Raw genomic sequence first — 27,022 nt, 5'->3', positions numbered from 1 at the left:
ATTCCAAATTTTTTATTTTTAATTATATATAAAAAGGGTAAATACATTAAAATTTTTTTGAACATACTAGTTAGGTCAACAATAGGGTAAACACCTAGAAAATAATGTTAGGGAGTAAAGTGATTGTATCGCTAAAATTTAAAAGGATAAAGTGATAATAGCAATGTAATAATGCTATAAAATTAAAGGGTAATTTTGTTCAAAATTTGTTATTATGCTGAATTGAATTACCTATAAGGGTGAAGTAACTAAAAAATAACGTTAAGAGATAAATTGATAGTAATGATATAGTTTAAGAGGGTAAAGCGATAATAACCCTTATTTATAAGTTGTGGACTTAGGATGTCAAATAAATATCTTGTTGAAGAATGATGGGCAATATTACCTCAATATGCGGGTGTTGTTATTAATATATATATACTGACATTGTAAGAAAGATTAATCTATATATATATATATAAGTTCAAGATTTTGATTAGAGCATTGGAGACAAGTGAGTAATATTTTATACATGGGGACAAAATTGTTAGTTTACACATGTAAACTAAAGGTTTTGGCCCAAAAATCTGTAACAGATTTTGTATCCAGCCCTCTATCCACTCTTTATTATATTGAAATTTCTTCTTCATAAACTCCATATTAAAAAAAAAAAGACGCTTTTTAAAAGGAAAAAAAAAAAAGACGTGTTTGATGAAGGCTTCGTGCCTCTAATATGTAACTTTGACGAGTTGTTGTGAAACGAAATAGAATTCTTCCAATAACAAATTTTATTTATTTAAACCATGGTAAATTTTACTTTATCACCTTGTGGTTTAGCACTTATTCATATAACTCATCTTATGGTTCCAAAAATCATACGTATTCTCCTCATAATTTAGATTAAAGTGCTAAAGTGATGGAAATAATTCTTTGTAACGGAACTAATTGAAATGTCAAAATTGCACTTGTCTAAACACTAAAACAACTTAAATTGTCTAGATATATAAACGTAATATGCATGACATTTTAACCCTTGATGATTTAGTGGCTTTGCCACATAACCTATTTATGATTTTCAAAATGCATGCATAATCCCTTTGTGTTTAATCAATAATTTTCATCCTTGCATTAGGGTAAATATAATATATTTTTACCAAATGAAAGACTGGCCTAAGCTTTCGTAAAGCTGACTTCAGCTTTCCTTCTCCCCACGCCAAATAAAAGACTGGAACTCATTTTGTCACCTTATAATTCATTTTGACATATCAAATCCGTAGGAAATGAAGCTGCTAATAATTATTGGCTGATTTTTATTATTTTTTTTCATCGTAGGACGAAGTTCAAGAGTTTTGTCAATGCATACGAAGACCAGCAACTCTAGCAGGACAGCAGAACAAAAATTTGTGCAACAGAGAGTCAAAGTGCAGTAGGGCCCCTATCTTTTGTCAACATATTATATTTTCTTCTTCTAAAGAAGTAGAAACACTTGGATGTGTTTAATTTGGTGATGAATTAATCATGAAGTGGAGCTAACAACCTCGTTTAGAATGTTGAAAGGCAGTTATAACTCTTAATACTACTAACATATTCTCAACCAATACAGCCAACCAAAATTTCTAGGACATCCAGGAACAAGTTTGCCCCTATTCTATTTCGGGTTATTATCACTTTACCCCCTTAACGTTTGGTGCCACTATCAATTTCCCCCTTAACGTTATCTTTTAGTCATTTTACCCCAAGACTAACGGTCAAACTTAATGAAATTTGTTAATTAAAGTAAAAAGACATGTTTAACCCTTAAATTATTATCACTTTACCCCCATAAACTATAGTCTCATTATCAATTTACCCTCTAGAGTTATTTTTTAGGCAATTTATCCTACCATTAAACCAACTTAGCAAGTTAAAAAATTTTAGAAGAAAATACCCTCCTCTTTGCATAATAAAAATAATAAAAAATTTTAGAGTGGCTCTTCTCCTTTTTAATATTAAGAAAAAAAATTTAAAATATTAATTTCTTTATTCTTGGCAATCTTATTAATATCCAAAAAGAATAGAAAGATGGAGAGGAGGAGGGGGAGAGGGAGAGAGCTCAATTCTTTTTTAAAAAATTACAAATAAGAAAGAATTAAATACTTTTATTATTTTAAAATTATTTCACTTTTTTGTTTACTACCAAATTCCAATCCTAATCCCGACAACCTTAAAGTAATACGATAATGTTAGACTTTTCTTTATTTTCTTTCTTTGCAAAATCTAATTTTCTTTCTTCTTCTTTTATATCCCTTTTTCTTTTCCTAGTATTAATAAGTGCGTAAAAAAAAGAAATTTGAGAAAATCCTTTTATTTTTATGTTTTTCAATCTCTTAAAGTGAAAAAAAGAAGAATAACCATTCCAACTTTTTTATTTTTAATTATATATAAAAAGGGTAAATATATTTAAAATTTTTTGACCATACTAGTTAGATTAACAATGAGGAAAAATGTCTAGAAAATAATATTATGAACTAAAGTGATTGTATCAATATAATCTAAACGAATAAATTGATAATAACAATTTAATAATGCTATAAAATAGAAAGGTATTTTTGTCCAAAATTTCTTAACATGTTGAGTTGAATTACTTATGGGGGTAAAGTGATTAAAAGATAACGTTAAGGGGTAAACTAATAGTAGTGATATAGTTTAAGGGGTAAAGTGATAATACTATGCTTGTGAATTGCATAACTTCAAACGGTAGTTAGTAGTTTGATTAGATATAAAGACACTTAGGTTTTCTCTTATTAGTAATTAGCATCTTAATAGTTTCATATAATTCATCTACCCATATTAAGGTGCTAAATTTAGGATGACGTTAGCAGTAGAAAACTCATCAACTAATTGGACAAAAACTCTTTCATAATCAAGAGGAATCACTAGAGGAAAACTAAAGAAACGATTTGAGAAACGTTTGAACATGGATTCCAACTAAATCTGCAGAAGGCTTCAACATATTAATGCAACAAACGAAGGAAAAATGATAAGTACCTTATGATTGCATCAATTTGGCCTTGGTTATCCTCTCTTTGATTGGTAGAGATCGTTTGTGAAAAATTCAACAGAAACTCGTGATGAGCATGCATTTACGTGATTTACTTCTCCTTTTAATTTGTGATGCAATAGCTTACCATGAGAAGCTTTTTGCTTTCTCGTGATGAGCATGCATTTACGTGATTTGCTTCTCCTTTTAATTTGTGACACAACACCTTATGGCATGAGAAGTTTGTGAAATTATCCAGTTTGGAACTTGTATAAGGATAGAAGTATTTACTACCCTGTTCCGAAAACTGTGTCGAACTTTGGGACTCCCGCTTTTTACGTCAGAGTAAATCCACTTATCCATTTGCAAAATCTTTTTGTTTTAAGTTTGGCCTTTACAATGTGCTGACTCATGTGACAAACAATTGGGTCAAAGTAGGACCGCCTAAAAGAGCTCGTTTGTTCTAGTCAAAAGAAATCAGCTGCTTTATCACAATCTTCTTCTGAAAATTCCAACCAATGTTTTTAAATTCATATTGGAAAGTGAACTGAAACCTTTCGGTTTGTAATTCGATTGGTTCAATTGATTTAACACCGGTTCAAATGTTTAATAGTTTTTTTATTTATTTTAGTAAAATTTAATTTAAAAAAATCGATTGAACCTCTCATTTTTTACTGGTTCAATCAGTTCTTGACCGAATTTGACTATTTCGATTGATTTTTTGGATTAGTCATTGAATCGAATCGAAGACATGACCAGTTTGCGATTCAACTAGTCGAACCGATCGGGATTTCCAATGGGATTACCATCTAAAATCTTATCAAATACTCTGTAATTAGCTCATTGTCAAAAAAATTTGGTTCAATCACCCACAAATTAAGCTACCTCAACCAAGAAAATTTGTCTGGGATACGTAAGAATTTCATCTTCTACTCCATCTTCATTTAGTAGTTGTTGTATGACTTTCGTACACAAGGAAAAAATGTGCACTTATTGACTAAAGCATGTGTACATGTATAGACGTTTACTTGGAGTTTTTGAAGCCATCAATTGCCTTATAATATCTAGCATATTGGTTTGCAATCTTTTGCCCTTCTGCTGAATTATTTGCAGATATTCTATTTTATTTTTCTTTAAATTTTTAAGAGATGGTGTTACTTGTCTATGTTTATTCTTACAAGCGTGTCCTTGTCCTTGCCTTTGGCTAATAGAATTGCCATTTGCTTTTGCACTTTTTGAGATAGTAAAGAAAAATGACAGGAGCAGGCACTTTCATAGACTACATTTAAATGGAATTTGGTAGTGAGTAGTTTTTTTTCCCAAGTAGGACTAGAATTTTGTCCATACCTTAGTACAGTCTTTTTTTAAATTTATTATGAACTTATACAAATATGAATAATTTGAATACAAAAATTAACAACAATCCTACATGTTCATTCATATTAACTTTGAAAAATTAATGTATTCTAAATGTTCAATTATTTACTAATTTTTAAAAATTTGTTTGCATACTTTCACTATAATATGATAGTATATATTAAATAATGTACCCCATATCAAAAACTTGACAGATATTTTCTTTTGTAAATATTCTTTTAGATAATTTAAATTTTTATAACGACCATAAATCTAGAACTATGTATTCATATTTAATTAAGTAGAAAAGATCTAGCAATCCATTTTTTCGACAATATTGATAAATCTGTTAGTGTAATAATTAATTCTCATTTTTACACTAAGTTAATTCAAAACTAAGGAAAGAGATGATGAACAATTTGAATACTAATAAATGATATGGTGATGAAAAGAAACAATTTATGGGATATATAAGATTTCAATAATTGTGATTTAAAAAAGGTTTTATTATAATTTTATGTAATAAGTTGATAGAAAGCAGATATCATTATGATAAGATTAGTTATTTTTTAAAGTTATTTTAAAAATTATGGATAATTTTTAAACATATAATATAATCCAAATAGGATTCACTATGGGTAAAATCCAAGTGATCCATAACCTATTAATTCTCTTCAATTAGGCATGCCACGTAGGAGTAACAAACAATTCTAATTAAAATGGCTACTTTCACATACATATAAGTGATAACATGCCTTAGTTTGCTTGTTTAGCAGTTGAGTGAATCTAAAATTATTCACTTATTTTTTTTCTTGCTTCCAATATGGATTTGTTTTGTGAATGTTGATTATTCTTAAACAAATTAGTGCATTTGAAAATGGCTTAAAAATTGAAAGATTTTAAAAAAAATCATGAATTAAGTCATCTCAAAATATTTTATTTATTGGGGAAAAGACAAATGAAATTATCCTCTGGGTATAATTTTTTTCTATGCGCCTAACAAAACCGTATAAGATATGATTTTGGTTTAAATCATACGTCAGCTCTTCAGCTGGGGTTTCGAAAGAGCCGTATAAATGATTCTCGGTGACGACTCCTGCCGAAGCTGGAAGTCAAACTTCGCGCAAGATGCGTGTCGTGTCCTGCGAGACCACACGACAATTTGTGGACCACGCTACCCATGCATTATCATCAACACAATACATCAATAATGGAGGGGAGGGAATAAACGAGACTTCACACAACTTAATATTGCTTGAAATGTCAAACGTGAAAAACATATTTTGAAACAATTCAAAAAGGAAAATACCATAATTTCCAATAGGATAGAGGGAATATATAGTAGATTACCAAAGTAGAAATAAAGTTAGGTAGATTAGGCATGACAATAAAGGGAATAAACGTATCCTTGACAAGAAATTTATGCAATGTTGCAGACATACGTGAGGTAGTGTTTCATGAATGATTAGCTTGAAATAGATTGAAATGTTAAACATGACAAATGTTTGGAAAATGGTCCAAAAAAATGTAAAGTACGATGTTTTTAAAGGATCGAGAGGTATATTGTAGACTACCAAAGTAGAAATAAAGTTCAGTAATGGTTTGGATCAATCAAATAGGCTCTTAGCATTATTTTAGAATTACATTTTAAATAAGATTCTTGCCAATAATGGACTAAGGATAAGGAGGATGAGAGTAGCGATTAGTAGTATGGGTAGATTAGGGATGACAATAAAGGAAATAAACACAAACATATACTTGACAATAAATTTATGCATTGATATGCGAACAATTTGTAAGTTATCTATCATACAAATTGCTCAAAGGCGGTGTTTTAAATAGCTCAAAAGGCAAGAAATCTATTGCATCATAACCAGAGATTTCCTTTGACCACCGCTAACTTATGACACTTCAAATATATTTTAACGAGTGTCCCATGAGTATCCGTTTGACAAATCGTTTGAATAAAATTCTCGCCAATATCGAATTAAGGATGAAAATAGCGATTAGTAGTATGGGTAGATTAGGGATGACAATAAAGGGGATAAACACAAACATATCCTTGACAAGAAATTTATGCAATGTTGCAGACTTACGCGAGGTAGGTGTTTTATCATTTATGCATGATTGATTGATATGCGAAGAATTTGCGGGTTTTATATCCATTTAAATCGCTCAAAGGTAGAGTTTTAAATAGCCCAAAGGGCAAGGAATCTCTTGCATTATAACAAGAGATTCTCTTTGGCCAGCACCAGCTTATGTGCCTTATTTCTATTAGTCCAAATATGCCTCTACGGCTCTCGATGACGGTCGGCCCAAGTTTTAGGAGTTAGATAGAAGAATTTTCCAATCAAGTAAATCCCCCTCATGTGGCACTCGACCAATTTAAGTAGCCCAACGCTCATTCCTTTCGGCCATTCCAATCCCTTCCAAACCTAATGTTCTTTGAGTTGGTGTTCTCAAATTCCTTCCCCACTAGAACCTGTATCAATCATTTCACATCATCTTCTTCACAATACCAGCACAAAAATACTAGTACTCTTTCCATCCTCCTCCTCCTCGATTCCTCATGGCAGACCCGCAAAGTCGAGCTGTTACTAGGGGAGTTGAGTCATCTAATCCAGATTTTGGTCCTCCTCCAAAGGCCACAAAAAACAAGTATGCCTTAGCTTGTGCGCTTTTAGCTTGCATGTCATCAATCCTACTTGGTTATGATACGGGAGTGATGAGCGGAGGAATGATCTACATACAGAGGGATCTTAAAATCTCCGATGTCCAAAAAGAAGTCTTGGTGGGAACCATCAACGTCTACTCTCTTCTGGGTTCTGCCATTGCTGGTCGGACGTGCGACTGGGTAGGCCGACGATACACCATAGCCATGGCCGGAGTAATCTTCTTCGTCGGGGCCTTTTTGATGGCATTTGCCACCAACTATGCCTTCCTTATGGTCGGCCGGTTTGTCGCCGGAATCGGAGTTGGGTATGCTATGATGATAGCCCCCGTATATTCTTCCGAGATCTCTCCAAGATCAATTCGGGGATTCATCACTTCTTTCACGGAAGTGTTCATCAATTTTGGCGTGCTGCTGGGATACGTGTCCAACTATTTCTTCGCCAAGCTTCCCACCAACTTGGGGTGGAGATTCATGATGGGAGTTGGCGCAATTCCGTCGGTAATGCTGTTCGTGGGGGCCTTGGTCATGCCGGAGTCGCCACGTTGGCTGGTGTTGCAAGGCAAAGTAGGGATGGCCAGAAGAATTTTGGAGAAAACCTCGGAATCTTTACAAGAAGCCCAGGAGAGATTAGCCGACATTAAGGAGGCTGCCGGCATCCCCGAGGACAACCACGACGAGGTGGTAGAGGTTCCCAAGGACAGAACCGGTGGTAAAGGTGCATGGAGGGAAATGTTCATCCATCCCACGCGGGCGGTCCTGCACATCACGATCGCAGGCATCGGTTTATGCTTCTTCCAGCAAGCTAGCGGCATTGACTCGGTGGTGATGTACAGCCCCACAATCTTTGGGAACGCCGGTATAAAGAGCGACAGCGGTAAGCTACTGGCCACCATATCTGTTGGGGTCACCAAGACCATCTTCATCTTAGTGTCTACATTCTATCTAGACAAGTTCGGACGGCGGATACTGCTCTTAACAAGCACCGCTGGTTTGGTATGCTCCCTGGTGGGACTGGGCATTGGATTGACGGTGATCGATCAGCATCCGAACGAGAAGCTAACCGGGGCCATAGCTTTTTCCTTTTTCTGCGTGTTGGCGAGCGTAGCAACGTTTTCAATGGGGTTAGGTCCGGTTGCTTGGGTCTACAGCTCGGAGATTTTCCCCCTGAGGTTAAGGGCTCTGGGAAGCGGCTTGGCGGCGTCCATGAACAGGTTGATCAGCGGGGTCATTCTAATGACCTTCATTTCATTGTACAAGGCCATCACCATAGGCGGGGCCTTCTTTTTGTTCGGGGGAATTGCGTCTGTCGCCTTCGTTTTCTTCTTCACATTGCTGCCGGAGACGCGGGGCAGAGGCCTCGAGGAGATGGAGGAATTGTTCGGCACCTTTTGCAAGTGGAGGTCCACAGTCAGAGAGTTGGAGGAAAAGAAGAAATTGGAAAGTGAAAAGAAGGAGAAGAACGATCTGGCTTAGATTAGACTATACTCTGCTAGTATATGATTATGACTAGAAAATATGAATTGAGTAGGTGAGTCTTGGCTGTGCCGTTGGCATTCAATTAGATATAGCATCATGTAAGGCAAAAACATGTTTATGTACACAAACAAAAGAGATCAATAAATCTACTATATTACATATAAGAGCCAAATGATTGTCTATACACTTCTCCAAGATTCAATTCAATTATATTTCCTCCACAAAAGAAGAACAAAAAGAGAGTTCATAATCTGTTTCTATAACCACGCAACATCAGAGTCCAAAAGACAAAAAAATTGTTGACGTAAATAATGGCAACTTCTTGTGTGGTCTGGGCATACTACTACTGCTACTAATCAAACCAATGTATGGAGCAAAAAGAAAAAAAAAGGGCAGGTTTCAACAGCAGTGCACTTTGTGAAGAGTGTGCATGACTGGTGCAGACCAAGTACATATTCATCACCCAAGTATCTTCTACAATACATTGTTCACACTAACAAAAGCTTTGAGCGCTCTTCTGCGTCTTCTCCAAAGGGGGAAGAGCACCATTTTGCCCAGCCAAAGCCCCACTTCATACCAATATTCCTCCAACGATGGCATAAAGAACAGCGTTATTGGTAACACCCTTGTAATGGGGCTGGGGCCGAAAAATTCCGAAGAGGCCTGGCAAAGTGCCAAGGACATATTCCTCAGCCGACAGGTCTTCCTGTGTAAGGCAGGCAAATCCAACGGTACTAAAAAGCCATCCTTGATTATTATTCCCATCTAAAAGTCAGGTCTCCGCCAGCAAACAATTATTAGAGGGTAGGTGATGTGAAAAGTCTCCATAAAAGGAATTGGGAAGAATTACTACTGCTTTCAGAGGAATTTATACTTTTGCTAGTGAGCATTAGGCTACAGTTTAGAATAGGACATTTGAGATTTTTAGGGAATAATAGGACATTTGGATTGCTATTTTCTAGAGATTTTATAGGAAAACATAATGTAGTGATTTATTATATATGAGATAAAAAGGTGATTGAAAAAATGTTTTCACAAAAAACGTAGAAATTTTTTGGGAAAAAAATAGCTACTCAAACAAGAATGTTACTAGTATTTTTCATGCCAAGCCCCACCAAAATAATTGGGGAAGAATATTATTGTCTTGCTAACATTTTTATCCCCCAACAGTGAGTGACTGTTTGGGATATCCAGTACAAATTGAAGGGTGAAAACGTCTTTCTACACTTTCTCAAAACAATGCAACCAAAATTGCACTATCCACGTGGCATAATGAATGAACGCTTATAGGCTAGACCAATGAGTGTGGGACAAATAAGCCAGATTTGTCCACATGGCACTTAGAGGTGATCGTGAAAAACACGTAAGAAAATGTGATTACAAAAAATATAAAAATTTTTTATTAAAAAACTTCAATCCAGACAAGGCCAAACATGCGGTTACATGTCCAAGAACACTAGAATTCTGTTGGATAATTCAATTTAATATTTAAATTTAATAAATTTAAATTTTAATATGTTCAATAAATTAATAAATTTAAATTTTAGATTTCATTTCTACGAGACGCACAGTATATAGTGGTCAATGGCTAGGTTTTTATGTAATAGCAGAAGACTAGGGTGAGGTTTCCGTCGGATGTAGCTTGCACCTGTGTTACATGTACTAGAAGACACACAGTCTGAAGTGTGACTGGTGTGGACAGGGCTGTGTCATGGATAATGACTAACCAGCCCACCACAGCAATATGTTATGTTATGGTTAATCACTCAATTGGCTTGCAAGTCTTTCTCACTTCTCACATCCATAGAAATTAATAATAAATTCCTTTATAATTCTTTAAAGAATTACAGTAATTTTTTTATAAAAAAAAATATATTTTTGGATTGCAATTTTTCTTTGAAAAATTACTACGTTTTCAGTGAACACATTTTTCAATCACCTTTTTATCTTGCATATATCAAATGACTACAGTAATTTTGTTTACAAAAAGTTCAAAAAAATACAATCCAAACAAATCCTAATTTTTTAGATTTTGGACAATTCGTAAAAGAGCACAAGAAAGACAACAAATTCAGCAATTTGCCAGAACAATTCAGTAGCTGTGGTAGGTGAAGTCCACGGCCAAACATAAGGAAAGAAATTGGAAAGTGACTGGGAGAAGAATAACGATCTCGGTTTAGACAATATATGGTGATGGGGCCTTGGGAGTTGTTTTTTGGGGAGGTTGTTCAAACGGTCAAAGGAAAAATGATTAAGTTTGCTTCTTAATTTTGTCGTGGGAATAACTATTGCTATTACTCTCTCTTCGTGTTCCACTCCTATAAGAGAGTGATGGATTCTCAAGCGATTTCGCTGCTGAAATTTGCGATGATATTTGGAAGAAATTGCCTAATGAAGTACCCTTTACGTATGTGATTTGATAATTGATAGGGACGATAATGAGTAAAAACAAAACACACCAAGGCCACAAAAGAGAGTAACGTCGTGGCTTTCTTCTACCCACGTGCTTGACTTTTGTCCAGCTCATAGATGCAACAATAGCCCCCACCACTGTTGACCAGAGGCACTACAAAATAGTACAAGAAATTGACTTAAGGCATAATGTTGCCTTGTTTTAACACAAGTACTACTATTTTTTTTTGGTATTAATCTACAAATGTCCGCATCTATTTTACAGTCTGCGACTAATCCTGCTCGAGTTGCGTCGGACCTTTTGCAGGGAAAACTGGAAAACTCTTCCAACGTTATTTTCTCCATCTCCATGAGTTTCGAACCCGAAACCTCATGGTTAAGAGATGCAAGTCCCTTCCACTTGCACCAACATCCGGTGGTATGTACTACTATTTATATACACTTGTTTCTTGTTTCTTTTGCCCACCGTTGTTATGTTAACACTTGTTAATAAGTTTTTTTTCTTGTTTAACACTTGTTTCTTGTTAATATGTTTTTTTCTAATTAATCTTAGTTCTTCAAACGTTTAATACTTGAAATGCATCTTAATGAGTGGTCGACGAGGGCAACGCTAGACCGACACGTTAACATAAACTTTGATACGACAACCTAAAACGTATAAATCCATTGACAAAATGTGCGACATAGATTTAACTGCTGAAAGAGATATATTAAAATTCAAATTTTTACTAAATTGAAAAAAAAATTGCTAATGGAAAGACGAAAGGGAGATTTATTTTTTTTTTTTTGTCTCCAATCACGTAATTGTTTCATCGAGAAAATATATCCTTGAAAGTTATTTGATTGATTCAATAATGCTAGAATCCAGTTGGCATCTTAATTAAGAAAAATCCACCTAATACATTATGCTGCAATAGCTACGTTTGTGGTTTGTTGATATAATATAGGACAAATTACACCTTATTAGTCTATTTCTTTATCAATTTGCACCAGAATTATTGGCATGGACCACTTTAAGTAATAACAGGTTGGATTAGGCCATTTCCAAGAATAAGTACCAAAAATTGATAACTCACAGAAGAGAATTTTACATACTTTGTTCAGCAAATGATCTTACAATAATTGTTCTTCATTGAAGTGGACGGGTGCACAGATAAAAAATTTTAAACTTTGTTTAATGAAAACTCTTTATAAATATTTGCATGGATCCAAATATATTTCTTTCTTCGGTGAAGTTAAAAGAAGAATAAACAGATATATCAAGAATTTCAAATGCACATTTAAATTAGGAAAAGCAAAAAAAAAAAAAAAATCCTAACCAAACAGCCTTAATCATTGTCTTGACGTGCCCATATAGCGTTCTAAGTTGGGTGTAAATTTGCCGACGTGCTGAGTCTGGCAACCACAAATTTACCCATCAACGGATGTAATGACCCACTGCAGAGAATGCTTAATCCCTCGTGGCCAAAATCATTGGTGACACATCTGTGTTGAATTAATGGAAAATTTGATTCCCTATCAGTTGCTTGTGAACTCGATTTCTTTATTTACCTTATCAAATAAAAAGGTTTTATCCCTCTTTTTTGCAATCTAAATTAATTTTAAAATATTTGGTAGAAAATCACCAAGCGGATTGAAAATTTTGTCAAATATCTTAAACAAGACAGGTCAACTTTAAAGAAGCAAGCAAGTAAATGCATGAGAATAATAACAAAATCTAAAGCATGAGGGACAAAATTAATGTTGAAAAAACTAGCCTAGGTGCATATACATTGCATGTTGGATAGTGACCCCAAAAAAAAAAAAGGTGAACACTTTTGTGCATACTTTCTCAAAAAAGTTTTGTATTTATGTACTTGCTCGTTATGAAAATTTAATCTCTTAAATGTTTACATTCTTTGAATAAGTGGTTTGAGCATTGAAAAAGCATATATATATATATATATATATGAAGTGAATTATATATAGCGCGATAATAACATTAATTGGATGACCTTCTATTAGTTTCTCCGAAAGGACATATAAGTATAAAACTCTTTTTTGAGCCAAGATTTATTGTAATCATTTTCAATAATTTTGCCTAAAAATTTTATGTGAATCTATATTTCTTTCTCCAATGAAGACTTACTTTGAAATTAATGTGAAGAAAAATTTCTACATGTGTAGCCTCCAAGAACAAGACATGCACGTAAAGCATTTCATAGGGATTAGAATTAGTTGGTTTGGGTTTCTAATACTTTAAGTTGTGTGGGTAGGGATGGTAATTGAGGCAAGTGCCATCTAAGATGAAGATAATATATAAGATATATATATATATATATATATATATATATAATATTTAATTTAATTAGTTACATACCTATAATAATATTATTATTAGTTATAAGTATTATATAATATATATTAATATATGTAATATAATTGATATTATCAATTATACTAATAATTATACATGTCTACTAATAGAAATTATTAATTAGTTATACTAAATTTACTAATACATTTATACTAAATTACTAATTACACTTAACATAATTACACTTTTTTTTAAAAAAAAACACACAATAATGATTTAGTGATTGTATTTGTTTCAAAAGTAAAAACTTGACTATTTTAATTGTATTTGTTTTATCATGTTGAATTGTATTCAAATAACTTTTGTTTAATTATTTTTATAGATTTTAATTGTAAAATTATAATGAATAATTATTTGATGAAGTATTAATATTTAAATACTTAATTTTTTACTATGCCAAAATTATATGATAAATTTTTATTAACATCCGGGGAAGAAAAGCGGGATGGGACTGGGACGGGGATTATTGGGACTGCCACTCCTAGCTGTAGGGGTCTCGACCAAGTTATAAACCATTCACGCCTTTGACTCATATGAGCCATTTTAGAAGGAAAACAACTCCTCTCTTGACTTATATGGGTTTTTATTTTTAGGCGGACAACAACTCTTTGGCATAGAACAAAGCTACTGAGCAACGACATTAAATTTAAAATCCTATCCTTTTTCCTTTTCTTACAGAAGTAACAAATTAGACAGATAAACCTAATATCAGAAGTAACCTCAAAAGCCAGCAACTTTTGAGATCCTCCTGGAAACTTAACTACTCAACCCTTAACTCCCAAGAATGATGTGGGATAGAAACCCCACAGAAAACCTGTAAGGCTGCTGCTCAAAAGCCGGCAACTTTTGAGATCTTCCTGGGGATTTAACTACCCAACCCTTAACTCCCAAGAATGATGTGGGATAGAAACCCCACAGAAAACCTGTAAGGCTACTGCTGCTAAGAGATAAAGACCCCGACAAACCTCAGAAACCCCTGTAATGTTATCCTATCCAAGAAACCAATTCATGTTTGGTTGACGTACAAAATTCCAAATGACAGTATTATTAGTATACACGTAGCCCGGGAAAGTCTACAGGTGGGGGAGATTCTCTGACCTTGAAAAGCTGACGAGTGTAAACGGACACCGTTTTGATGGATACATCATGAGTAGCCTCAAAAATTGACTTAAGCTGATGATATCTTGCTGCACCTCAAATTTATGTGTGCTGAAAATTAAACAAGAACCCCAATAAAACCAACATGTTTAATAATTAATGGGGATTTGATTCCATTTACAAGCAATAACATAATTGTATTACTAGGTGGTCACTAGACTGATCGATATCACATTTAACCATAGAAAATTATACATTTTTCCCACTTTATTTTACAAACAACTTGGTATATATAATTAGTTGATTGCACAAAATTTTAAGCCTGAAAAGATCATTAAAGGAAGCTACGAAGTAACATAACACCCTTACTAATTTTACAACCAAATAGCTTTCAAGAATCTATAATATTTTAGCAGCACTAAAATATCACAATCTCCATCTATATAAAATTTCAAGAATATCAACCTTTAAGGATAATGTGACGGTAAGATACAAAAATTGGGGTGGGGAGAGGGTTGAGTGGGGTTGGGTGGTACCAGAGGAGAGTACAAGTGAGAGGGTTACACTACACGAAAAAAAATGATACCAAAATCTTTAATTTTTTTTTCTTTTTCTCTTGCCATATTGCAACAAGGGGCCATATTTCTAAAATTCAATATCCTTACAATATTTCTTTTTACATTTTTTTCTGTTTCCCTTATTTTAAAATTTTTAATCAGAGGAAGTGTCGGATTTAAGAAGTCAAGAGGGAAGGGAAAAGGAGATCTGAACGTAGATTAATATTTGATTACTAAATTTTCAACCTTAGCCATTAAATATTTTTCTCCTTGTGATATTACTATATCACAAAAGGGGGTTGCGTTTGCACTTGGACTGCCACCCAAACGCATTTGTTGACCAGGCAGAGATATATCTCGGCTGTGGGCATAGTTTCTGCAGTCTTGGCTCCTGTTAAGGATGTGGCAGCAGGTTAGAGGAACATCCCTTTATCTAGAACCAGCTGGGAATTGGCTTTGGAGCTTGGCTTGCCTCGTGTGTTTTAGCTCATGATAGTTTGTGTAGTTAAATAGTGATGAATTGGATGTAATTGGAATCTACACATTCCTGCGTACAAGCTTCACTTCTGAGATCAACAAGAACATATTTTCTTGCTTACATATATACTAGTATTTTGGTCCGTGCTATGCAGGAGTTTATAAGGGAGGGAGGAGAAATATGACCAAACACAACATTATTACCCTTTTCTTTCATATTCTCTTCCTTCGTATCACTTTTTTCACCTCCAACCTCCTCTCTTCTCGATATTTCCCCTACTCTCCACTATTCTTCTTTTTACTTTTTGAATCAAATTTCTCACATCCCTATAACCGTTTCTCGTTCTTTCAAATCCTATCCAATTTCTTGTATCCCTACAACCCTTTCTCGTTTCATCAAATCCTATTTTCTCTTTATTCTATCTCGCTCCCACCCAATTATCATATCTCTTATCCAATTTTATAGCCCACTTCTCTCATATTCTACTATTATTTTCATCTATTTTTAAATGTAAATGATAACCTATTTACTTGGCTCGCCTATTAACAAATGAGTTTGCGTGTGTAATTTAATTGGATTCAAATGGGTGACCAAATTAACCCATTAATTAGTGGGTATGAAATTGACAGATTTGGATCACTTGTTTTGACTTAATTAAATTAGACGTAGATTCAAATTCAATCATTAGTAGGTAAATCTAAATTACTCTAACAATTATATTCTAATTTTTGCAAAGATGTATTCATCGTTTTCCTCTTCTTTAATTTCTATTATTTTATTTTTCAAAATTTATCCTACTTCCTCCATTCCTTTAATAAAAGTTTAATAAATTTCGTGAATGTTAATTGATTGTTTGCATTAATACCTAAATTATTTTTAGATTGCCGTAAAGTGACAAAATTTGAAACTCACTATGATGACCATTTTAGGCTCCTCTAAGCAATTTTTTATGTTTTTTCTCTTTCTTTAGGTAAAAATTGATTTATTAACTTGATATGTTGATATGATTTACTATTTTGTTGCTAAACAAAATGTGGATGAAGAAGTAAATAAAATTTAGTAGCGGGCCGCAAATGGGTGATTGGATAATCCAAACCGATATAAAACTATATTCATTAAAATATAATTGCAATTCTAATAATTATATAAGTAGGAATATATAGGTTAACCTCATTATAACTTGTCCAAACTCACATGAATCATCTAATTTGATAACTCTTCCCTAATCCTTACCTTCCCTAACCCGACAGTCCTACCTTTCCAATCCTTTCACTATTTAGGATTCATTATCTGTTTTTGGACATATAAAAAGTTAGAATTACTTTTCCAAGTTGCTGCTTCAATTTTTAAGTGTTTTTAATCAAATAAAAAGCTAGAATTGCAATCATCGAGAAAAAGTAAACTTTTAGATGTAAATTTGGTGAAATACAACCTTTTTATCAAAATTTTACTAAAATACCACCAGAAGCAACCTTCTAAATACACCTTTATTAATTTAAAATTCATACATAAATTTTTCTTTACATGCACTTTTTGTTGTACATGTGCTAAATGAAAAGTCATCTAGATGGTTGCACGATATTAATATTGAGTTTATTCTAAGTGCAAATAAAATGTCATAATTGTTATTTACATACTCCAATTTAATGTTAGAGTATAATTTCAACATTCAAATTTTAAAACTTTTGAAAAAAAACCTACTGAATAAAATCCAACATAAAAATTATAAAAAGCAAACCTATTAAAGTGCCCTAAGCTTGCTGAATACCAAACAAAGGGATAAGTTTAAGACCACAATAAAATTGATTTAGTAATTGTAACATAAATTATTAAAAAAATAAGAGTAATCGAGTATATCATTAGAAGATTTTGACAAATGATTATTGTACCCAAAAGGAAAGCGACAAAGAAATAATTGGATGAATAACTAAAAAATAGTACTAATCACATTATCTCGAGGATTTGGCTATATAAATTAATCCTCTTTAATGAAGAAATAAAAGGGGCTAAAGTGATAAAAATATAATACGGTGAATAATTTTAAGATGAGACTAATCAATTATCCCTGAGAATTTTGGCTTGACCAATGTATTTTATTTAATTAAGGAGCAAAAAAGGACTTAAAGTATAAATAACAAACTATAAACGATTTATGAAGGAGATAGTGAGAAAGTTTTAAATTTTAAATTTGACTAGTGATAGGATTAGTTATAACCCACTATTTTAAAGTTTTTAATTAGATTTTATGTATTAAAATAAATACAAAAATATAGAAAAAAGAATGAGAAGTTTGGAATCCGTTGAGAGTGTCTCTATTAAAAACTCACTCTGCGAAACATATAGATATAGATGTATTAGGGCGAGACAAAAAATTTTCTTGCTTAAGGCCACACGTCACAGAACCATCGTAGGTGTTGAATGAAGGATCAAGTGGGAGAATCTTAACAATTTAACACAATTAAATAAAGGGTGAATTGATACATGAACAACCAAAGAGTTTTATGATATATTTTGCAGTTACTTTTGAGGTGGAAGTATTGAACTATTATAGTTTCTTCTAGGACAATATGATGGTTATGTATCCAACCAGGACCATTCAAAAGCTTGCGTCTACTTATCCAACTGGGAATAGACCAAAGCCCCCTTTTTTTTTTTTTTCAAAGGACCAAAAGCCTACTGACAAGTCGCAACTTTTATGACTTTGAAGTTGTTAACTTCAAAGGAAAGAATTAAAGTAATGCTACAAGAAGACGGAAGTTTCTTAATTCAAGATAAAGAATTCAAGTTTGTCACAATTCATAAGCAGAGAATAGTCCACAAATCATCATAAATAGTAGTAAACAAAAGAGCAGTTGCTTGAAATGATTAAACGAGACCTCGTGCTGTGCTCCATTGGACTTCTATGCATATCTCTTGGTCAGAGTAGACCTCACCGCATGCACATTGAATTTGTTGGTCCCTACGGTGAAAAGGAATGCATCTTTCCATTATTTTTAAATAATCACATTTTTATACTGAAATTTTCTATGATCACATAACAACAGAAGAAGTATTTGAATTGAACACATGCATTGGAAAAGAAGCCATTGTGGAAGCATCTTTTGGAAGATTGCATGAAATAGGCACATTCATTAATGTAATTATTGTTGTTTCTTCGAATATAATTTTCCGAAGTAATATTTGGAAAAGGATAAAAAGAATGAGCCATATTAAAGGAAAAAAAGGTACAACTTTTGCAAATTTCATATATAGTGCAAACGAAACAAGTCAACATAATTTTAAAAATACAGAGAAGTACATAATATAGGTGTACTTAATTAGTTTATATCTTAGGTACAATTGAAAAAATACAGAGGAGTTCCGGAGTTATAGTTGAAAAAAGGGAAGACAAAGATTTGATAGAATCAAACCCAAAACACTCTTTCAACCTAACCAAAATTTGTTACGAGATTTAGTCGAAAATTTTCTTAATTTAACCTATAAAACTTATCACATTTTGGATGTTACTATATGGATGCAAATCTAGACCTAATGAATATCGAGAGGGTCGAAATATCTCTTCAAAGTTTAATTGGTGCTAATCACATTAATTGTGATGTCCAAAATTATAATTATAGACCAAAATTATTCTTAGAAGAGGTAACGAATATGCAAAGATGAGACTCGAAGAAAAGGAAGAATCATAATATATAAATATACGTGACCTAAAGGAGAGGAATGCTACATAATGGGTATGGAGAATCTAGATTCGTGACTCAATTTTCTTTTCTATAGTGTTGATATGAGCGTGCTAAAGCTAAGAAATCATACTCGTCCATTTCCCATTTTTGAAGGGTGACTCTCCTAATCTAGTCAAGCAAATGAACTAATCTATTTTTAATTTCCTAAATGAGATGCAAATCTAAATGTCATGTTTCATGCACATAGGGATAAGGGAGATAATACATAGAGGAAATATCATGCAAGATGAGAAAAAGACCCTAAAAATGAAAAACATGTATGAGATGTGATGAATGTCACTCAAAGAATGTAAATCTAGCACGAAAATGGCTTAAAGGGTCTAGCGTTGGACTAACCTATTTCTACAAGTCTTCGCTAGCGTTGGACTAGTGAGAAATCGGGGAGAAATGCCACAACTAGCGTTGGACTAGTGTGGTGACGTCATGCATTTATTATAACTAAATAAATCATACAAAGTATAATAAAAGCAAGTAAACACATAATGCACATATAACATATAACACATAGGCATAATTTCTAGATGCAAAATCCTAGTGAAAGCGAACAAACACGTAAACACACAAGCATGCAAGCACACAAACAAATAGACGCAAATAAAAGCATAACTATTACATTCGAGACCCTAACTACAATCTAAGGGAGAAATTAAAATAATAATAACCTAACTATTATATTTATCTAACTAAATATATTTTTAGCAAAAATTAAAACCTATATGTTACATAGACTAGTTAAATACATGTCTTGAGCATTTATCTATTATAATTCGGCATTTTAATGCCTCTCAAATAATCGCCAAAAATTAAATAAACGAAACTTAAAATGAATAAAAAAATAAAAGAAAAACACTCAAAACATGCAATTGTACATAAAACACGTTGGAGCACATAAAAGAATTTAAAATAATAAAAGAGTTACCTCTCTTAAAGTTGTGGTTAAATGGGTGAAATTTACCCTAATTATACTCCAAAATCAACAAAATAATCAAGACATCAATTTAATTATAAATAAATGGAAATAATCATGTAATCTACCAATTAAAGCACTTAAATGAAGTATAATTAACAATTAAAGAACATAAACAATTTGTATTTAAGAAATCAAAACTATTAGGGATCTAATTGCAAAACTTAAGAAAGTTTATGGGGCCAAATTATAATTATTACGAAATTAGGGGTCAAAAATAAAAGAAAAATAAAGTTTAGGGACCAAAATGAAATTAAATTAGGGACCTAATGAAAGAAAACTAAAGTTTTAGGGCCACAATAAAATAACTCAAAAGTTTGAGGGTCGAGGCGTAATTTCTAGATCTGGTTTGACCAGAAAATGGTTTGGGGCTATCATTCAATCAATTTCCTTATTTCGATTGGGCCAATACCTCCAAAATCCAACAAAAATCCGATGAGAAACATACGGGCCAGCCTATTATTTTATCCAAGCAAACCCAACTAAAATACAGAGGCTCTATCCCCTCAAGCTAACATACGAACCCAGCATAAAATAAGCTTCTTAGCCCAATTATTTAACCCAAAAACATGTTTCTTTTAATATTAACCAACCCAAATGGATCAAACATAATAAGACAAAACAAAAATAATTGGAACAAACATAGAAGAGAAAATATCAAGAACTTCCGGCGGGTATGAAGTTTCCGGCCAGTCAACCAGCCAGAAACTGGAAAATTTCCGGCCAACTTGGCCGGAGTTTCACCGGAATTGCGTTTCTCAACCTTTTAACCCCGGATTTTTACATAAACATGAAGCTTACGTCATTTTGACCTTAAACAAACATTAAAACGATCCAAAAATCACATAATCATGAGGAAATGTGAGATCTAAGTCCCTTAAACACAAACTCTCATGAACAACTTTGAATTCCTTGCATGAAAGTCGAACCAAGGTAGGAGAGGTCAGAGGTATACCTAATGAAGCCTTTTAGGTCTAGATTTAAACGAGCAGAACACAGATGGAGCGAGTTGATGAAGTTCCAAGCGAGTTTGCGGAAGGAGCCAGGTATATTGGAACAACGAATTTGGGGCCAAATTCGAGGGACTCCTAGTCGTTTTTGGCAAGAGATTTCTGAATGAAGGTTGTTCCCTTGACTTCAGAGAGTGTTCAGAAATTGAAATATTCTCAAAATAAGCTATATTGAGAGAGAAATCATGGTCGAAACATGGCTGAAAGGTCAGCCTTGGTTAAAAATAAATTTTTGCAGAAAGATTTTTCTTTTCTTTCCTCTGTTTCCTCTGTTTTCTCTCTGTTTTTCTTTCTCTGTCTACTCTTCCATCACCTCCCTCTATTCTCATTCTGTCTTGGCCGCGTTTATGAGCCTTTTATAGGCACAAAAAATCCCAAAACCCTCACCTCAAAGGTGGGGATGAAGGCTGGTTTTTTCTCAAAATTTTGAGCCATTAAATGGCATTTCTTCTAGAAAAATCTTGATAGAGATAAAGGGGTGAGGTGGCAAAGGGTGTTGTAAATAATATTTCAAAAGAATTTTTTCACGTTTTCTTTGTTCTATGTGCATAGTAAAGTGAATCAGATTTTCATCAAACGAATTATTGGTTGGTTAGAAGTTTGACTCCTTCAAAAGTTATCTCCTGATTGGTTTCATGAGTTTTCTTATTTCCGTTGCAAGCTTCAAGGGATAAAGCCAATAGACATCCTATTAGCTGTTAGCAACGTCAGAAGACTTGATTGAGAGTCTTCTCTGTGGCTATCAACTTTTTCCACGTTTCCTAATTTTTTGCAAGACTCCAGCAGATTCCTTTGTTAGTGGAAAATCATATCTTATCTCCAATAAGTGCTTTGACTGCTAGTAGTTGTGAGGTTGAGTTTAAAACTCTTCATGAATTTATATCCCTTTAGGGAGGTGTATCTATAGCAATATACACTTGATAAATTCACCTATATGAGAGTGGAATGGGGCCGCTCCTACAAGATTTTTTGGCCAAATCTTTAGAGCTCTCATGAAAATCCAGGCAGGCGCATGGCCTAAAGGCGCAAAATCGCAATGAACAGCAAATTATGGAGTACAATGTGATTGATAAGACCGCTGTTATATAGCAAGAATTGTTGGTTCATAGAAATTCACATTTCACCAACAAATATGTAAATCATGTCTTATTAATCTAAGTTTGGTTCATAGTCTAAAAGACACCAAACTAATTGTATTAAACCCAAAACAAATCTAGCAGATTCTTTTCTTATTTCTTATCCAAAAATCTTGTGAAATAGGTGGGAGATTGTTGTAAATAATATTTCAAAAGATTTTTTTCACGTTTTCTTTGTTCTATGTGCATAGTAAAGTGAATCAGATTTTCATCAAACGAATTATTGGTTCGTTAGAAGTTTGACTCCTTCAAAAGTTATCTCCTGATTGGTTTCATGAGTTTTCTTATTTCCGTTGCAAGCTTCTTCAAGGGATAAAGCCAATAGATATCCTATTAGCTGTTAGCAACGTCAGAAGACTTGATTGAGAGTCTTCTCTGTGGCTATCAACTTTTTCCACGTTTCCTAATTTTTTGCAAGACTCCAGCAGATTCCTTTGTTAGTGGAAAATCATATCTTATCTCCAAACCCAAGCACGTTTTAAAATTTCCCTGCATCTGACGCACACTTCTCAAGCCTATAAATACCAAGCACTACCAAGGCCAGTGTGACAGACGGAACACTAGACTTCCAATATTTCTCCACCCCATCTCATCTCTTTATTCTTTTTCTTTTCTTCTTCTACTGCTGGTTTTAAAAGATTTGCTGGTTCTAATCCTTCTTGCCAGACGACAAGAGGAAGGCTTTTTTAATCCTGGGGAAAAGTTTCAATACCCTGAAATAGTTTCTTAGGACAGTGCTATATAACACGACTCAAGCAATCTAAATTACAATTGCTAACGTTGTTATTTGCCACTTTGACAACAATCTAAGAAACTATGGCATTTGACAATGTTAGCGCCCCACAGCCTTCATCAGCAACTGTTGCAGTGGCACTACCATTCGCCACACCCTTTCCAGATGTATCAAAAATCGAAATTTTCGCCAATGAAAATTTGAAAAGATGGCAAGAACGTGTGCACTCTCTACTTGACATCCATGGAGTAGCTTATGCGTTCACTGAATGTCAACCTTTTGCAACTACGGATGCCAAGACTCAAGAATCATGGCAATACGCCAACAAGGTATGCCGACACACTATCCTTCAAACACTCTCTAATGAATTATTTGATGTCTACTGTAGCAGCAAAGAAGCCAAGGCAATTTGGGAAGCCTTGGTAACAAAGTTTACTGTCGAAGATGCAACCAAGCAAAAATTCGTCGTTGGAAAATGCAACCAATAGCAAATGACTGATGACAAGGAGATGAAAATTCAAAGCACCGAGTATCAAATGCTGCTAGAGGACTTGAAAAATGAAGACATCAATCTACCTGAGAAATTCGCTGCAGGCATGCTGATTGAAAAGCTACCGGAGTCATGGGCCGACTATAAAAATAAATTGAAACACAAGGAGAAAAATTATACCATGGATGAGCTCGTGAAGCACATTCTCATTGAGGATTCAAACAAAAGGGAGTTGAGAGCTACCAAGGCAAAGGAGATGGCTTACAAAGCCAATCTAGTCCAAAGCAATAATAAAAGGTACGCCAATAAATCCCAGAATTACAAGTCAAAAAATTTTAATTTCAAGCCTAACAATCCCAACTTTAAGAAGAAGAAAGGCAATTGCTTTTATTGTGGAAAACTAGGACATTATGCAGTCCAATGCAGATTTAATAAAGGTGACAAAGCAAATGGTAATCCCCCTAAGGTGCCCGTAACCGAAGGAGATGATATAATTGCTGCTGTCATCTCTCAAGTGAACATTGCAGCCAATGTCAAAAAGTGGGTGGTAGACTCTGGGGCTACTCGGCACATATGTGCAAATCGAGAAGCATTTTCCTCCTATATTCCTATAGGGGATAATGAGGAAGTAGTCTACCTTGGTGACTCACGAACTGCTAATGTTCTGGGTAAGGGCAAAGTATTCTTGAAACTCACTTCAGGAAAAACTTTGACTCTCAATGATGTACTGCATGTGCCCAACATTCGGGCAAATCTGGTTTCCGTAGCATTGTTAGGAAAAGTTGGAGTGAAAGTGTCATTTGAATCTGGAAAGATTATAATGACAAAAAATAATGTATTTGTGGGTAAGGGCTATTGTAATCATGGACTCTTTGTACTTAACATTTCCAATGTGATCAATGAGAATGCTTCTTCTGCTTATATTATTGATTCAATTTCTTTATGGCATGCAAGATTAGGACATGTTAATATGAGTTATATAAAGAAAATGCAATCTGGTGGCCTGATTTCTGGTGTTAATGATAAAATGGATAAATGTGAGATATGTGCAGAAACAAAATTAACAAAGAGAAGTTGTATATCTGTCCAAAGAAAAACTGAACTGTTAAGTTTAATTCATACAGATTTAGGTGACTTAAAACAAACTATGACTAGAGATGGGAAAAAATATTATGTTACCTTTTTAGATGATTACTCTAGATACACTAAGCTTTATCTACTTAGAAATAAAGATGATACTCATAATGTTTTTTTATCTTACAAGACTGAAGTAGAAAATCAACTTAATAAAAGGATAAAAAGAATTAGATCGGATAGAGGAGGTGAATATTTAGCCTTAGATAATTTTTGTGAACGTGAAGGCATTATACATGAAATAACTCCACTATACTCACCAGAATCTAATGGGGTAGCTGAAAGGAAAAATAGAACATTAAAAGAAATGATGAATTCTATGTTAGTTAGCTCTCATGCTTCTGATAATTTATGGGGAGAAGTTATTTTATCTGCATGTCACTTACAAAATAGGATATCTCATAAGAAAACTGGCAAAACTCCTTATGAGTTATGGAAAAGTTATAAACCAAATTTGAAATATTTAAAAGTATGGGGATGTTTTGCTAAAATATTGTTGCCTGAACGTAAGAAAAGAAAATTAGGTTGTAAAACTTCTGATTGTATGTTTATTGGATATGCTGAACATAGTGCTGCATATAGATTTCTTGTTTTAAAAAGTGATATGCTTGATTGTAATACAATTATTGAGACAAAGAATGCTAAATTTTTTGAACATATTTTTTCATTGTCTAGTAAAATTTCTCGTGCACCTGTTGAAATAAATAGAGAAATAATTCTGAATGAGGAATTAAGAAGGAGTAAAAGTCCAAGAAAAGAATTTTCTTATGGAAATGATTTTCAAACTTTTCTTGTTGATAATGATCCTTTAACATACTCCGAAGCTATTTCTTCCCCTGATTGTAAATTTTGGAAAGAAGCAATTAATTCTGAAATTGATTCTATCTTGTCAAATAAAACTTGGAGTTTGGTGGACTTACCTCCTGGTGCAAAACCTATTGGTTGCAAATGGATTTTTAAAAGAAAATATTACTCTGATGGCTCTATGAAAAAGTAGAAAGCTCGTTTAGTAGCAAAAGGATTTTCAAAAAAAAAATATTGACTATTTTGATGCATTTGCACCAGTAACAAGAATTGCGTCTATTCGAGTTTTATTTGCTTTAGCTTCTATCCATAAACTTATTATTCATCAAATGGATGTCAAAACAGCCTTTTTAAATGGTGATTTAGAAGTAGAAATTTATATGTTTCAACCTGAGGGATGTATTGTATCTGGACAAGAAAATAAGGTTTGTAAATTAATTAAATCTCTTTATGGCGTAAAACAAGCTCCTAAACAGTGCCATGAGAAATTTGATCAAGTATTGATGAACGATGGATTCTCATCTGTAGAAGTGGATAAATGTGTATATGTCAAAGTTATGAATGATCAATATGTGATAATCAGTTTGTATGTAGATGACATGCTTATATTTGGTATCAGTCTAAGTATTGTAAATAGTACTAAATATTTTTGTCTTCTAATTTTGATATGAAAGATCTGGGTGAAGCCAAAATGATATTGGGTGTTAAAATCATAAGGAGAGGTGATGGTATATTGTTGTCACAAGAATATTATACAGAGAGACTTCTTAGAAAGTTTGAAAATTATGATGTGAGACCTGTGAGTATTCCTTATGACGCTAACACTCAATTAAAGAAAAATAATGGTGGCCCAATTGCTCAGTCTAAATATGCTCAGATTATTAGGAGTCTGATACATCTGATGAATTTCACTAGACCGGATATAGCTTATGCTGTATGTAGACTGAGTAGATATACTCACAATTCCAATCGTGAGCATTGGTTTGCATTAGTCAAACTAATGAAATATTTGACAGGTACCATGAATTCTGGTATCCTGTATAGTGGATTTCCCACTATATTAGAGGGTTACAGTGATGCTAATTGGATCTCTGATTCAAATGATACAAAATCCACCAGTGGATATGTGTTCACCCTTGGTGGTGGTGCAGTAGCATGGAAGTCAGCTAGACAGACAATTATTGCTCGGTCAACTATGGAATCGGAGTTCATAGCTTTGGAGTTGATTGGTTCTGAGGCAGATTGGTTAAGAAATTTCTTAACCAATATTCCACCAATTAAGGATATGTCGCCTCCCGTGCCTATACACTGTGATTGTCAAGCGGCTATTGCTATTGCTAAAAATAAATCGTATAATTGTAAAAGTCGACACATGAGATTGAGACATGATGTCGTAAAGCAGCTGCTTAGAGATGGAATTATTTCCATTGATTATGTGAAGTCAGAGTTGAATTTGACCGATCCTCTGACTAAACTTGTAGGAAGAAAATTGATTCTTCAAACTACAAAAGAAATGGGACTTAAGCCAACGATTGTCAATAGATATGGTAACCCAACCTATGTGATTGGTGATCCCAGGAAGTAGGTTCATAGGGGTAATAAC

The 27,022-nt window shown here is 33.6% G+C and overlaps 1 protein-coding gene across 1 annotated transcript; it reads left to right on the top strand.

Moving 5' to 3' along the window:
- The first annotated feature begins 6,699 nt into the window (after positions 1 to 6,699).
- Positions 6,700 to 8,686, top strand: LOC113754478 (putative polyol transporter 1). Its single transcript, XM_027298914.1, has one exon. It carries the CDS (start codon positions 6,924 to 6,926, stop codon positions 8,499 to 8,501), a length of 1,578 nt encoding a protein of 525 aa, XP_027154715.1. The 5' UTR covers positions 6,700 to 6,923; the 3' UTR covers positions 8,502 to 8,686.
- Positions 8,687 to 27,022: the final 18,336 nt, after the last annotated feature.

Source organism: Coffea eugenioides, chromosome 11, assembly GCF_003713205.1.
Source record: "Coffea eugenioides isolate CCC68of chromosome 11, Ceug_1.0, whole genome shotgun sequence".
NCBI classification, from domain to species: Eukaryota; Viridiplantae; Streptophyta; class Magnoliopsida; order Gentianales; family Rubiaceae; genus Coffea; species Coffea eugenioides.
This window is presented reverse-complemented; position numbering and strand designations above follow the sequence as displayed.